General features: G+C 37.1%; 2 protein-coding genes across 6 annotated transcripts in view; both read left to right on the top strand.

Annotated features, from left to right (window-relative positions):
* LOC108359129 (uncharacterized) overlaps positions 1–7,162 on the top strand; it is a 7,789-nt gene extending 627 nt beyond the window's left edge. The window contains exons 1-6 of one of the 3 annotated variants that reach the window (XM_017610808.1): positions 3,467–3,643; positions 3,702–3,802; positions 4,026–4,159; positions 4,223–5,099; positions 5,504–5,977; positions 6,034–7,162. In XM_017610808.1, the coding sequence (XP_017466297.1) occupies positions 3,628–3,643; positions 3,702–3,802; positions 4,026–4,159; positions 4,223–5,099; positions 5,504–5,977; positions 6,034–6,249 (1,818 nt within the window). In that variant the 5' untranslated portion in view covers positions 3,467–3,627 and the 3' untranslated portion in view covers positions 6,250–7,162. Of the gene's footprint in view, positions 1–3,466; positions 3,644–3,701; positions 3,803–4,025; positions 4,160–4,222; positions 5,100–5,503; positions 5,978–6,033 lie in introns of those variants that run through there. The other 2 variants (XM_017610827.1, XM_017610819.1) reach the window with 2 other exon arrangements.
* Positions 7,163–7,371: 209 nt separating this feature from the next.
* On the top strand, positions 7,372–14,979 carry LOC108359139 (uncharacterized). Of its 3 annotated transcripts, none has more exons than XM_017610846.1 (15): positions 7,372–7,456; positions 7,511–8,042; positions 8,119–8,215; positions 8,274–8,819; positions 8,891–9,130; positions 9,194–9,337; positions 9,407–9,682; positions 9,749–10,693; positions 10,819–10,947; positions 11,030–11,080; positions 11,284–11,376; positions 11,910–11,927; positions 12,080–12,349; positions 12,643–13,636; positions 13,901–14,979. In XM_017610846.1, exons 2-15 carry the CDS (start codon positions 7,635–7,637, stop codon positions 14,376–14,378), a joined length of 4,689 nt encoding a protein of 1,562 aa, XP_017466335.1. In that variant the 5' UTR covers positions 7,372–7,456; positions 7,511–7,634; the 3' UTR covers positions 14,379–14,979. The 3 variants fall into 3 exon arrangements, with proteins under 3 accessions (XP_017466335.1, XP_017466342.1, XP_017466328.1); XM_017610853.1 differs by having other exon boundaries at positions 7,386–7,456; positions 7,520–8,042; XM_017610839.1 differs by having other exon boundaries at positions 7,416–8,042.
* Positions 14,980–16,072: the final 1,093 nt, after the last annotated feature.

Raw genomic sequence — 16,072 nt, forward strand, 5'->3', positions numbered from 1 at the left:
TTGCATTCTTGCCCTTTCTCTGTCCTTCGTAAATGCAACCTTTTGTAAGGGAGTGTCAAACCGCAGCTGTCAATAATTATCTAACCTTGTATTATTGAATCATGTGCCTTGCTGTGCGTTAAACATTTTAAAGAAGAAGATTCCACAAATACACCGGGAGGTACAGGAAAGGCACGTTTGAAGCCAAGTGCTGTTCCTATGACCCTTATGCCGAAAAGTCCCTCCAACAACACTGCAACTCATAAAACAAAAACAGAAAACAACATACACGTTTTATCAAATTTTAACTAAAGAAAATAAATAAATAAGAATAAACTTCAAATATACTTAAAAACGTCAACCAGTGAAATGTATTTTTTTATTTTTCCTTACACGCTCATTTTTATTTTTACTCTCCCGAAAACTTTGACTTTTGTACCATGCTTCTTAGTAGCCCGTTATAATCGCATTTAGGAAAAAAGTTGGGCGACTTTGACATTATCCGTTTGTTTACATTTGTTCGTTGTTTACAATTTGGTGGTGGCTTTTTACTGCAATTTTCTTAATTTTCGCTTGTGACAACGTGTGCACACATAAGGTAAAGAATAATTTAACACAACGACATGATTTATAGAAGAATTTGCATAATAAAAATGATTATTCATGCGTTCAACAATTACGCGGTTTTTTTTGTTCTCTTCGTTGTTTACTTCTTCCAACAAAGATGGCGTCGAGATTTCAACAGCTAGAAAATAACTTTTTTCTTTCTTTCGGGGAGGCGTGATCTTGTGTCTTTCGTTCATGGTTCCCGCACATGTAGACCGCAAAAAGTACGAACCGAGCGGTTTGCGGGCTCTCGCTTGCTTTCAACAGTCAGCTATTTTCTCATTCCGTAAAATTCTTTGAAGCAGCGTCACACGGCAACATTCGAATGGATTGGCAGCACTTGCAGCAAAAACGAAAATNAGGCAAAAAATAATTGATATAGCAAGTGTTTATTGTGCTTGTGCTTGTGTGAATGTGTTTTGTACATACATTTCTGTTCTTATTTGACGTTAGTTTTGTTGTTGCCATTCTTTGGACTAAAAATTTGGTGTTTTGCGTTCCTTTACTTTTCCTGTTATTCTCTTTTAGTGAGCGCATTTTGCTTACGCTCTGGCATTTTGACACTTTTCAGATTTTAGTCCAAAAAGATAAGGAATGAACCTCTTGTGTCTTTCGTTCATGTTGTTTTTTCTCGTTGCCACAAATGTCATTCTGCGGGAATGCGCAATCTTTGGCTTTACATGTATTTTGTTTTTGCTTTTAGTTATTTTGCTTTTACAAAATACATGTAAACATGTAAACTTTTGAGCGAATTGAGATTTGATATAACAACCTCCATACAAAATACATATGGTTGTCGTTGTTGTAATCTAAATTCGCCAGTAATAACACCGCCTTGCTCGTTCCATTATTTCTTTACCGGCCGTTTTCACATGCTTGAAAATCTCGCTTTTTTCTACCGCAAGCGAGATAGGGCCTGTCACACGGTCAGTAATTATCACGTTATTTGGATCGTGATCCATATTGATGGATTGATGGATCGCGCACGAATGCTACATGTTCAATATTTATCGCGTCAGTATTTGCATAATTTTTGTGCTGAACGCTTATTATGACACAAGAAAATATTTTTATTTTGGGCGTATAAATTACAGATAATGCATTCCATAATTATTTAAAAATTTCCAATGTTAGTTAAAATTTTCTGAATTTGTTTTGAAAGGTTTTAAGCACCGAGAGCGAATACGTTTTCGATGTTCGCATTATGAGAGTAAAAGATGTACTGACGAAATGTATGGATCGCGTTTTGAAAGTGCTACACGTTCAATATTTATTGACGAAATTGCGATCCGCGATCCAGATTTCAAAATTTTTAGAAATTTTGCGATATGGATCACGATCCATCAATACTGCATGCTACACCGTCAATAAATATCGCGATACTTGGATCACGTCAATAAATACTGACCGTGTGACAGAGCCCATAGACTTTTGTTGACTGGACACTTGACAGCTTACTTTTTCATTTGTAAAATGTCGCCAAAAAACAAGGTTCGAGCTTTACAGGCCAAATTTGTATATTCCACCAAAATAAAGATGTTTATATTCTGAAGAATTCTGCGAGATGAGAAAATACCTGCCAAATAACAAAAATGATAGTTGAAAGCATGCGAGATCTCGCAAACCGCTCGGTATGCGAGAAATGCCCTGCTTCGTACTTTTCGAAGCTTATACTAGATTCACATACAAGTAGATTATCCTCATTTTCGAGCTTAACACCCTAATCTGTAAATATAACAAGAGATTAGCCATACAAAATTCGTCCCTTGTTAATCTGTAATTATAAAATAATCTCAGATTTAACCGATAACTTTTCGGTGTCCATCCTAGTTTTATCGATTGTTTTTGCGAAAGAGAGGAGAAATGCCAAATGTAAAAGTAAACAAAAATGTACGCTAGCAAGTAAAAGGTTTGCAAGGGTATTTTTAATAAAATGTTAAGTTGAAATATATTTATATTGCTTATTATAGCAGAAAAACGTGATCACGGTGGCACAGAGAAGAAACATAACTTTTCCTTGAGATGTGAGAATAACAAGCACAACAAATTTGACGGCTAATAATCTGAGATTTGCCTGTGTAAACGGGGTGATTAAAAAACGAGCTTTGATTGAGATAATATTGATATGTGAACATAGTTTTACACGTGCGAGACGTCACAAGCGAGATTTTCCAGCACCTGAAAACGGCCAGTTAACACTCAAGAATGATAGAATACAAGATTACGCCGTCCTGGGCTCTGACATTTGTGTACCACAAGTAAACAAAGAATGGAGCGAAAAGAAGAGCGAGTTGAAACTGCCAAAGCAGTTCACTTTACAGCGAAAAACGTGTTTTAATTTTGCTAAATGTGAAAATATTGCATTTTTCACCTAATCTATTAGAGAACAGTGAACATTTTAGTGCACTCCATTGCTTAGCAATTAAAGCTGCTGCAGAAAACTGCACCAGCATCTCTGCGGGATTGATTAGTTAACTTGCTAATGGAGACTGCGTGGAGCAGAAACAAAATCATTGTGAGGAAATGCTGGTAATATAATAATAGAGAAACATTTCGGCAACGGCTTTGCCGTGCCCTATGTACACAGAATGCAGCGATTCGTCCCAGCGCTACACTTGCATCTACGCTTCTTGCATCTTGACGGCTGACGCAGTTTAACACACAGCACTTCGTTGTATTAGTTTTTACGCAGTCCTCAACTCAAAAATAACTCACAAATTGAAAATTAACACAATTTAAACTGATTTTTCACTTATAATTAAAATTTCTCTTTCGCTGATTTGTAAACAAAGGTTTATTTACAAGTTACCACAATTGTCAAAATCGACAAAACTAAAGTAGCGGTACCACTGACGGCGCCACCTTTGTTCGCTGCATCGTGGTTAACACTGGCTTTTTCAATTTTCTTTATCCGTTTTTCATTCAAATTTGGAAAACAGTTCAATAATTAGCAATTTGTTATGAAAATCATTTTGCGTCTGAAGAATTCTCAAATTCGCCTTAAGCCTTTGCTAAAAGGAATAAATAAAAAGAAAATTTACGATGGATAATAAAAGCAGTAAGCAGTAATCTCGTGCTAATAAATTAATGGTCACTTGTATTTCTTATTATTTCAGCTATGACGCTACGCTCTTCGAACAAGGTGCGCCAATCCATCGCCTACACCGAGGATAATGTAGCGGTCTACAATGTGATGATTGAAAAATTGTCAAATAATGTAAGTAATTTTAGGCTTATGCCCCCCAAGAATATGAGAGTAGGTTAGGTGCAGTGCCTGTATTGTTGTTGTGATAGCTCATTGCGCCCTAATCGACTTCCCAGAGTCGTTGGAGTAGGGTCCAACTCTTCAACCAACCAAATTGTAACAACGTAAAAAATTCTCACATAATATGGTTTATGGGAACATTTTTCAGCTTGAAATAATTTATCACTTTTTCTAGATCCAACTCAAACATATAAGACAGCATTTTTCTAAATTTGGTCAAATTAAAGATGTATATATAACGTACGGTAAGACGCGCCGTACACCAGCCCAATGCATTATAAAGTATCAGAACGTGGAAGGAGCGAGCGCGTGAGTTGCAATGTATTTTTGTTATTTAAGTGATCGCAATTAAAATATATATTTCGGTTCCAGCACTTTAAAGAAACGTCATCATACTCTGAATCATCAACGCATAATAGTAAAGGCGTGTCCTAGTTGGGAGCAGCCGTTTGAAATGGAATGTCCTTCAATGGAAAACAACTGTCTGAGTTTAGTCTTGCTCAACGACTATTGTTTAGAGGAAATCTTTAAAAAACTTGATTTGCGTCAGCAAATCCGCTTATCGCTTTGTCATCCACGTCTGAAGCAGGTATTCATGCAAATGATCTGTCCACGTCTTCCGCGCCATGTCAATTTTGAAAGGCTCTGGTATTATTCAACTTGGGAGCTGCGGCAATTTTTCTACACTGTTGGATATTACATAGAGAGCATTTTAGTTGGCCGAAGATATCTCACGCTTTCTGCTAAGAATAATAGTTGTACTTTCATGAAAGAATGTAATATGCGTGTAAGGCGCCTACATATAATGTCACTGTATTCCTGGGTTTATATTGACTTTCTCAATGCACTGAGCCTCGACTATATTACCGAGCTGGAATTGTACAATTGCAATTTGTGTGATTTTGATCTAGAATGTTTAAGGAAATTGCGAAATTTACGCGCTCTTGGCCTTGCCTGCAATCATCGTATAGAAGGCATACATTTGATGTTATTTTGTAAATTGGAACGATTAAGCTTATATGGGTGTGAGAGTATCACAGACGAAGTGCTTATGTGGTGTTGCCAACATCTGCAGCTGATCTATTTGGATATACGCATGACGGATGGCATACAACAACCGGAAAAGTGCATTGAGTATTGCAAAACATTGGATACATTGAAGGTATCATGTGTAGGTGATGCCATCGCCAAAAGTATTGAAAAGCTACCAAAGTTAAAGTCCTTAGAAGTACGGCATTTAAAATCGGCGGTAAGTAATCCAAAAAAGGAGGAGGTTATCAGTTCGTCGGAATATTGTTTTTTTTTTACATCTTAATGTTTAATGAAATTTCATATTATTGGCTAAGTCCAAGGTTCGCTTAGTCCAAAAGAAGCAAGCAAAATTCTATAATGCCAATATAAAACGAAATCTCTCCCTCTTATACCAATGCAGTTTTGCTCTACTTTAATTATCCAAAATAATACGACTCCCCCTGATTCGAACGTAGTTTTGCTTTGCTGTAAATAGCCAATATATTGTACTTAAAGTTTTACCAAATACTTGAAGAAAAATACTTAAAAAAAAAACGAATTTCCAACTTTAAGCTAGCGATATGTTGACCATAACCACTCCTAAACTGTTCTGAGCTGATATTAATTTTTCTTATCTTCTAGAGTATGGCATCAATTTTTTATAGTACTTTAGCCGACTATCATGCTGACGATTTATTGGAATTAAAATTAAGCGGTCAAACGTGCATAATGTTCCCCTCAGTTGGTATAAATATTGCACGTCTTCACAAGTTGCGTACTTTATGGCTGGGAGATGATGAATTTAACGTTTCAAAGGAACTAATCGAAAAACTTTCAAATCTGAGTGACTTGGAGGAGATCAGCTTGCCTTATTCCACCTACATAAGAGATAAATATTTGCTTCCTCTAATAAGAACATGTACAAAATTAAAACGTATAAATTTACGCATGTGTCGACATGTAACAAAGAATCTGATATGGAATACTTTGGATATCCTACAGCAGCGCGCTGCGGCGACAAAAGTGTCACCAATGACACAAAAAATCAGGAAAACAATTGCCCAACCCCTTGTCATGTTGGTGCATGGTACACGCATCCGAAAAGATATTTTGCAGGTAATTAAAGTAGATATTTGAATAGAGTTTATTTATATGAAAGATTCCTATCGTAGTCTACCACTTATCAAAAGGGTCAGCATCTGCTGAAATTGTTATTTCATGGCGATAAACCGCTTATGGGTCTAACTAATGAAGGCACTCCATTCGATATAAACGATTCTGCTGTTAATTGTAATACACCGGAAGATAGTGATTCGTATAGTGATGGGTATAGTGATGCGTATATTGATAGTGATTCAGATGATGACTTCGATTATTATTATGGATGAAGAGCGTAATATATTTTTAATACAATTTTTATTTATTTTTTTTTGATGAAATGGAATCAAAACCCTGAATTTATGCTGTATTCGTAACATAAAGGAAACATGAAATTGATTACTACATTTAAATATTACGATGTACAAATATCTTTACAAAAACTAGATTAAATTCATTCTTAATGAATAGTTACAGATAAAAACGCGTTAATTTAGTTTTTTTCGACATAGATTTTTCATTTCTCTTTTTAAAGGTTACATGAATTCCTTCTTGAGTTTCATTGAAAATGTATGTACAGTACGATTTAAATGTTAGCATGTAGCTTATTCTAATATTATAATCCCATGGTTTTTATGAAAATATAGTTCATTCTTTAACTGAAACCATATAAAGAAAAGTGTCGCATCTTATATTAAATTTCTAAAAATTCTGATAAAAAAGTTTGGAAATACGATGAATTTTATAGAAAGTATATGATTTTTGAATGAACTTTATTTATTGACAAAAAAATGTTAATGAAAAATATTTGAATATTATATTAGAACAAGGTGTATGCTAACTTTTGACGCTGTTCGTATCTACATACATATACGTTATGTTTCAGAGCGAATTCAAAACAAGGTACATACATATGTATACGTATGTATAAGAAATTATTATTTTTTTATCACTCACTATAGCATTATGAGTAGCTTTAGTAATACATCCTAAATAATATAGTCATATAATATAAGTAATAATAAAACATTGTTTTTGTTGCATAAATATGAAATTTTATTAGCTTCAGTGCAATTGGTGTTAGGTGAGCTTTTTTACTGCAGTTACAGCAAATTGTGATGGATTGATAAGCTCCTCCTTTTTTGAAGTCGGTGAAAAACCTGCATAAATACGCAAAATTGTTATTTTGCATTAAGTTTAAAGATTTGAATGTCCGGTTATCAAACGTTGACTCCCAGGTGGCGCTGTATGTAGAAAAGTTCCATTTTTTATGGCGGCCGAACGACGTCCGGTGCTGTGCTGTTCCATGACTTCCGGTAGTGTATTCCAATGGAACCTGGAACCTTTTGACACCCTGTGTTTCTTTATGGACTTGGCCACCCTTTTTTGTACATAGCCGAGTTAGTGATGCCAGACCGTGGGTAATTTCCGCTCGACTTTGACAGTTTCTTAATGTAAAGCAACAAAAAAGGAGAAGTGTGAAAAATTTGTGAATTTGTACGTTTGTGCGTCTTTTTTGCTATGCAAAACAATATTTTAATCGGATTATAGATATTTCAGGTTAAAATATAAAATTAGTACATTTTAAGTTTTACTTTAAAGCCGTGCTAAGTTTATTATTACTGTGCGGAGAGAGCAAAGCACGCGGTGGACAAGGAATATTTGACGCCGTGTAATGGACGCAGAGTCGCTGATTGAGGAAACGGCGCCAATGGATTACAGGCTTGTTTGTCGAACGTGCCTCTCCTCGGACGCAGAATTTTATAAGCTTGATTCGCCAATATTTGTTGACGATGATGATGTTGACGAGAAGCCCGTGAGCTTTATGGAATGCTTGCGGTACTGTACGCGTTTGGACGATGGCGATGACTGTGAAAAGTTAGAATTTCCCATTTACATATGCACGGAGTGTAGTGCATCGTTGCAAGTGTCTTACAATTTCATACGCAATGCATTGGAGGCTCACGAAATATTGCGACAAAAGTTGAGCGAGTGTCCTAAACAGAAACAAAAGAGTGAGAAAACGAAGCGTAAGAATGGTATAGTAGGGGACGATGGGGGCAAGACAACCGAAGATGGTGTGGTAAGAAAATATTAAATAAAATACGAAAACAAAAACATGTTTAATTATATTTTCGCAAATTTTTATCTACATTCAGAACACGGATGGCACCAAAATGCGGTTCCGATGCAAAATCTGCAATGAGAAAGTTGAAACAAAGAAAACTTTAAAAGAACATGTAAAATTGCATTTAGGTATGCAAATTATTAGATTTTAAGAAATACATATATATTCATACATATCTATTTTTAGATATAATATCTTACTGCTGTCAACAGTGTAGCTTTGAATGTAAGAAACGCACATTGCTCTTGGATCATTATAAGCTGGTGCATAACACGCAAGCTACACGCGAACAGCTAAAGCCGATAACTAAACAACCAGATCAGTTGGTAGTCAAGAAAGAGGAAGAACCAGATTTGGAGGATCCAATTTCACAAGAAATGGAAAAAATACACAATTCAGAGGCAAATGAGGAATTTTTGCAAGCCAAAAACGAAAATGCACAAGAACAAGAAGAAATAGATATGGCTCTATTTTTAACACCTGTCAGCAGCAATGCCTCAGCGGCAGCAGCAGCTTATGTTGAAGCAGCAGCAGCGGCAACTGCAGCGGATGTTTATTCTGAACCAGTTAATGCAACAACTTTATCAATGAAGGACGATCATAGGACAACCATGTCAACCGAGTTGCAGCAATACGGCACGGATCAGTTCAACGTAGCAGCAAATGAACTGACCGTTGGCAATGAGTTTATCGTTATGGCGGATGGTACGGTGGAGGAAGTTATGGGCAATGGTCCGTGTTCACACGACAAAGTACTTTGTTGTGCTAAAAATACTAATATCGATTTCACGTGTTTATTTCAGGAGTTGTCATCGAATATATTAATGCGGCCCATGATGGCGTTATAATAGACAATGGGATACTGATGGATAATATTACGAAAGTAGAAAACTCCGGGGAGATTGATAATCAAACGATTATGAATATGGACGTTGATGTTGATGTTGATGTTGATGACATTATAATAGAAGAAAGTGTAGGCAATGACCTCTCTGCCTCTAGTATGACGTCATCATCTTTTGAACCAGAAACTACTGTGCAAAGTACGTTGGCATATTCTTTTAAAGGCTTTTCAATAGAATAATTTCTTATATATATTCGAATAGCGTTGCAAAACATTGAAGATGAAATGCCGCCACCGTCAATTATAACTGCAGCAAGTGTACAGGCAAAGCGCATTAAGTGCAAGATATGTACGAGTAATTTTCAAACACAAGATAAACTTAAAACGCACATGTTAACACATAATGGTATGTGCTTTGGAATCGTTTTTTTTTTTTTAATTTAATTGATATTAATATTGACAAATTCTCTCACAGAAATTCCCCATTTCTTTTGCGACCAGTGTGCGTTTTATACATTCTTCAAGATTGATTTAACGCAACATTATAAAACCAAGCATAAACTGCAGCCAACCCAAAAACAATTGCAGCCGAAAAATAAAGTACGACCGCACGAACAACCTACAGATGCTAAACATATATATGCTTGCGATATGTGCCTCTTCGAAACACGCATAAAATCCCATTTACGTCGACACTATTTGAGTCAGCACCAGGAGGAGGCGACCGAGGTGCAATTGCGGCCGACAATCGGTAGGTTTACTCTTTTTTCTTTTTGTTTTTCATTATACGCTCTCTCAATAATTATTGCTCTATTAGATGAGTCGGCCACTCTGTCCCAGCTACAAACATCACCTCCCGATTCACCGCCCGGAACACCCGGCAAACCCTTACGGCCAGACTATCCAAAAGGATTAAATTGCAAAAAATGTTCAAAAACTTTTTATTGGCGAGAAAAACTTAAAGATCACTACAGACAACACGGTTGTGGTGAAGGCAGAAGCGTTGATAATCGCATCGGCGAAGGTCTAATGTCCAGTGCAATAAATATCTCTGGCCCGGGCACAAGTTTACTCAAACAAAATACAATGCAGTATCAAATAGCCACAAATGAAGCGAACAATGTAAACGCTTTGCTAACTGCCAACATCGACGGTCACAATAATTACAACGCTAACAGTGAATCTGCAATAATTGATGCACAGGCCCTTGTCGATGCTGCTGTGGCAGAGGCCCAAGCTGCTGCTATGCAAATTAATGTGCAAATGACTGCACCAGCGCCAGATATAATTATGGACATACCAGTGGCCGCAACCATATCAACGACCACAGTGCCAATGGAAACAGTGGTTAGTGCGAGCAATGTCAATGGCATTCCGCAAGAGCAAGAGCAATACCACCACCACCAGCAGTCAGTAGCTGTAATGGCGGGGTATGCGTGTCAACAAATACCCTCGGACGCCATACCGCAAGTTGTTGAGACGGACACAACTATAGATAACAGTGAATTAGATTTTGTTTTTAATGATGCACTCTTCGAAGATTTCGAAGAGGACGAAAATGAGGATGAAGAAAATGAAGAGGATGATGGCATAGATTTTCAGGACTTAATTTTGACAAGTGATGATGATTTCGATGATATATTGCAGGACCAGCAGCAGCGTGACTCATTTAACGCTAACAACTATCAGCCATATTGCGTACATTGCAATAAGAAATTCTTAAGTCAATATCAATTTGAAAATCACATGTTCGTGCATCGCGGTAAGTTTAATATTCGTTATGGAAAATCATATCCTATTTGTTTCTATGTACATATATATTTTACTAAGCTTAGCAAGGTACATTTGTGTGTGTGTGTGTGTGTTTTTCTTTTGCTGTTGTTGCAGGTTTGGCTCCTTATCGTTGTGAAATGTGCACTAATTTGTATAATACAAAGCGCGCATTGATTCGTCACTATCGTGCCGTGCACAAGAAAATGCCATCTAGAGATATGATTCAAGCCAAAGGCGACAAAGGTAAGATACTTTTTTTAATTGGATCGTAAAAATGTATGTATATATGCTTGGAAATGCCTATACTCTTCTTGTTTTACTGCAGTTGATGTGGACCATACACCGATCGAGCACTTGAATATAGTCGAGCAAAAAGGTGGGTAGTAATTATCTCATGGCTAATTTAATGAATTGCTACTGAGGAATTTCTAAATGTTTTCAAATGAACTTAATTTTGCAATTTACTCAAACCAATTCTGTGCTTTTGGGAATTTGCAGGGGTTTTCCAGTTCAAGTGCTATTGTGTATAAAATTATTATTATTAAAAGAATATTATTATTTTTTTCCATATTGTTTTAGCGGTCACATTAATGTGCGCCAAATGTCCATTTGAAACCGCTGACTTAAGCATAATGCAGATACATTTGAACAGCACACATGGCCTTGTGGACGGTAAGAAAACGGACGGATCTCGTTGAGTTTGAAATAAATCCATTTTGCGACTAAAGAAAGTGTTTACGCTTGATAAACTGATACATACATATTACTCTCCGAGAAAATATTAAGTAATAGTTACATAACGTCACATTTCTTTTCGGCGAACGAGACTAGTAAAACCTTATAGAATTTGGATCGTGAAATTGCGATACTATACTGAAATCCTAAAATTTTTGTGCATTTAAAATAGAAGCCTGGTTGCATTTCTAACGACCGCGCAAGCTCTCAAAAATAAGAAGAAAATAAACCCGCGAGAGCTTTTGGTCGAGCCACTAGTTTCGTTTACTTAATACAACATTTTCTTATCTAAAGTTGTTTTGTGCCACTATTTACGGATATGTAATATAACCAAACTCGGATAAAGTAGTGTCGATTTTTAAGTAAACTACACAAAAAAGCTGCAGTAAGCACTTTCGAGAGCGAAATTACGCTGTATATAGCATTCTAATTTATAAATCTGCTTAAGATATGTTTTTTTTTCTTTACAGAAAATTTCATCTTGCAAAGTAAGTACATACGTATGTATATGTGAAAAGAGGTTCGCATATTGGGAATTACTTACGACAATCATCTGAAAAGCAGAAAATTAAAAAAAAAATTAAATATTTTTTCCGCTATTTTCTATGTATTTCAATGTGCTTGTTCTTTTCCCTTTCAGAATTGCCATTTGAGTGTCCACGCTGTATACGTTCATATGCGACGAGAGCGCGTCTCGTACGCCATTTGGAACGTAGTCATTCGGTGGCGACTATAATTCAACAACAGCGTGCTGCAAATAATGCTATGCGCAATCAACTGCAATTACTGCATCAGCCACCACAACAACAACAATATCAGCCGTATATAGCAATGAAAGATACAGCACCCGCAACAACAACGACAGCAGCAGCAGCGTCATCGTCTGCATCCACATCTGCATCAGCTTGCGGTAAGGTATATAAAGGCTTAACTAAGAACCAAATCACCCAAAGTCAGAAATTAAAAATGTTACTTGAAACTGATACAGAATGTTAATTGAAAAGTAACCTCGTCCAAATACATATGTAAAAATGTGTGTTTGTGTCTAAAATACAGCTAGAGCTAAGTAATAAAAAACAAACTAATATAAAACAATATTAATGTAAACTAAATATAAAATATGAATAAAACAAAAATAATAAGATAAGCAAAGTGTGAAGCAAATGTTTCCAATCAACACAATCAATTGTACTCTGCATGCAGGCCGAGGCAAAATAACACATTCATATCGATTCAACAATACTGCCGCTGAAGATGATGATGATGATGATGATGGTGTTTATGTCGTAGAGCATACTGCTGTTTGTGCCGGCGGCTTTGAAGACAGCAACAACAACGATGCTCACAATGTAGCCAATAAAGCGGCAGCCACAACCGAAATTTCGCCACTATCCAAACTAATTGCCGACATGGAGCAAGAAGAGAAATCTAATAATGACATTACTAAAAATACGCATGCAGTAAATCAGCAAAAGACGAAAACTCAACGCGCAAAGAAACCCGCCGTAGCGGCAACACAAAGCAATACAAGAATAAGAAGAAAAGGCACCACAGAAACGACTGAAATTACTAAGATAATTACATATGATATGTATCATCAGTTGAATGAAGACAACCAACTCTTCGATGAATATGCATGTGGCATGTGTGCACAAAGTTGGCGCACCGCTGCTGAATTGCATACGCACGAATGCATACCAATTCGTGCTGCTACTAGTAAAAGTAGTAAAGGGGGTGCTGTTAACAATGCATCCGTCGCCACGGCAGGCGTTGAAAATGCTACTTTACTAATGTCGGAACGGTCACAATATCTCTTCAAATGTGACATTTGTCAATGTAATTACAAGTCCAGTGAGTTACTTAAACATCACATGAAACGGCATACGGGACGAATATTTCGTTGTAATCATTGTCCGAAAACCTACATCAGTCGTACAGAATTGAAATCCCACCATCTAACGCATACCGGCGAGAAGCCACACAAGTGCGAAATGTGTCCTAAACAATTTCGGTATCCGCATCATCTGAAACGGCACTGCGATGTAGTACATTTGGGTAAGCGTGAACGCTGCCCTGTGGAAGATTGTGGACGCACGTTTACGACACAGGCACAATTGAAGATACACGCTTGGATACATAACGGTAATGAGCCCTATAGATGCAAGTTCTGCAGACATTCGTTCAAAAAACGTGAATCGTGAGTAAAGAAAAATTCTAATATCTTTTGACTGCTTGTATCAGACAGATTGCAGCAGTACTATAAATCAATACCTTAGGGATTGAATAAATATTCTATTTCATTTTATTTTAAATTCATGCAATCTTTCACCTCTTTATTTTACTTTAGTTTATTTAATTTTATTTTGTTTTATATATTTTAACTTTCTTTATATTAAATTTTGTTAAACTTCACATTTTCCGCCCTGGGTTTTTAATGTACGTATTTTTGCATCCTTCACAGCTTACGAAAGCACGCGCGGCGCATACATCAACGCGACCTAACCGAGGAGGAAATCGCTGAGATCTATCGGCAAAGTGTTGGTCACACAAATCCCCATGATTTCACAGTTTCTCTTTCGAATGGACGCATGCTTCGGCGTTCAGATGTTGAACAGGCGAATCAACGCCCACAGAAGCACATACATGATTTGGCAGCTGAGTCGGTGGCGGGAGCGGCTGTAGCGGAAGTAGCTGCCGTCAACATCGTTGAAACGCAGGATATTCAAACTACCAATGAATTTTCACCACTACTTGCTTCCAGTAGCCACAGTGATATGAACATCAAACTTGAAATGGGTGTGGAAGTGGAAGATGAGAGCCCGGGGGCCTCTGTATCCCAAACGTCGCGCAACAGCACTTCATTATCGACACACGAGGACACACTACACACATACATGTTGCCCGGCATAGATGACCACGGCCATTTGCCACATTTCTAATTGAAGTAGGCAGAAAGTTCATGCGTGCTTACATCTAAAAATACTACAAATTAATTAAATACAATATAATTAATTTCTTTATTATATCTACATACATACATACATTATCAACACCACCATCAGCACCACCACCCATCCTCATTGTTTTAGTACATAAGTTTTATTGTATGAATATTTTAGCATATTGAAAAGGAAGCTGGAACCTTAACTTACATACACATACATCATAAATTAACAAAAAAAAGATGTACTTCTTGGAAAATAAAAAGATTTCATTTTAAAGTACATATTTATCATACGAAAAATAAAATAATTTTTGTACATGAATCCCTTACATTATTCACATTTAATGCTTTAAGTTATTTGTGTATGATATGGTCTCTTGTGCACAAGTATGTACACGCGTACAATAAAGTGTGTATGTATATAAATATGAAAATATTTGGGCGCATACACCAATATGCTTACATATGTACACATTCATACATTCTATATGCTATTGTAGATATTCACGTAAAAAGGTAATGTAATTTAGTAACAAATACAAATATATACATACATAACAACATAATGTGCTTTGCAATTTTTAAAGTTAACTCAAATAAAGATTTTTTTTCGGAGAAAATTACCGAGGCGTTTTAAGTGCTTTTTCCCGATGCTATGGAAACTGCTAATGGCATATTTTTGAAATTTTTGTGCGTTATAGTAAGTCATGTTGCAGCCCATTGTTCTAAGATGATGTGTTAGAGCTGTGCTAAGGTGAAGCTTTTTGGCTGTGCTTCCTTCCCTGAGCCGATTTGGAAGCGTTAAAACGACCATCCGTAGTTTGAAAATAACTGCTTACATTTTTTTCTTATCGTGAGAACAATTTCAAACTAGTCGTCAACAAACTTTTGTTGAAACCGTTACTTAGACGCTTCAGTCGTTGTCGTGAAGCTCAGCTAACGGCAGACCCAGGGTTATTTGCTGTTTCTACGGGGTCGCACCAAAGGAATAGTGATCTTAGTTTGAGCAGGTATGTGCAGAGTTGGTTGTTGCCAGACGGCGAACCTTCACGTGGAGTTTATACAATAGGTATGTCGTGGGGGGGGGGTCTAGTCTAGGTCGAGCGTAGTTGTTGTTGTAGCAGCTGCTCAATCCTGACTAATCGGCTTGTCCCTCAATCGTTGTTGTCAAGCTCAACTAAGGGGCGACAGAAGCGTCAGTTTTGTAGTTTAGTGGGCATGCGAAGACATGTCTAGAGTCGTGGGGTGTGTCTCCGCATGCCGCATAAGATATTTCGCCAACCGAAACGAGGTTAGATCGCCGAAACAGCTCTTGGTCGGGTAAAACCCAAATCAATTCGGTAAGTAGAACCGGCAGTCGTGGAAATGGTCAAGAGTAGTGGTAGGTGGTGGCCGACTCTCTAAGAATGCTGTTGATCTTCGTTGATACGTCGTCGGATCCAGTGGTATGTCGATATAGGTCTGAACGGCGCCCTTATACTCGAAAGTATGTCCTCTGACGTGACTGGGCGGAGGCACTTCCTCAAGCAAACATCTATTGGGGTGATCATGCCTGTGGAATCCTACCAAAAACAGCAATCAATCAAATGAGATTTCCACTCTGTCGTCAAGTCTCTTCGGATAGGACATTGACCTCACGGCTGACCAGAGCTTATTAAAACCAGAGGCGAAGTTGCAAGTCTTCAAATA

The sequence above is a fragment of the Rhagoletis zephyria genome, unplaced genomic scaffold (assembly GCF_001687245.7).
Source record: "Rhagoletis zephyria isolate East Lansing unplaced genomic scaffold, Rhagoletis_zephyria_1.1 Rzeph_scaffold_00012, whole genome shotgun sequence".
NCBI classification, from domain to species: Eukaryota; Metazoa; Arthropoda; class Insecta; order Diptera; family Tephritidae; genus Rhagoletis; species Rhagoletis zephyria.

Coding starts and splice junctions, on each gene's coding strand:
- LOC108359139 (XM_017610846.1), top strand. CDS start 7,635: ATGGACGCAGAGTCGCTGATTGAGGAAACGGCGCCAATGGATTACAGG. Junction 8,043..8,118: donor AGACAACCGAAGATGGTGTG/GTAAGAAAATAT, acceptor ATCTACATTCAG/AACACGGATGGCACCAAAAT. Junction 13,637..13,900: donor TCGTTCAAAAAACGTGAATC/GTGAGTAAAGAA, acceptor CATCCTTCACAG/CTTACGAAAGCACGCGCGGC.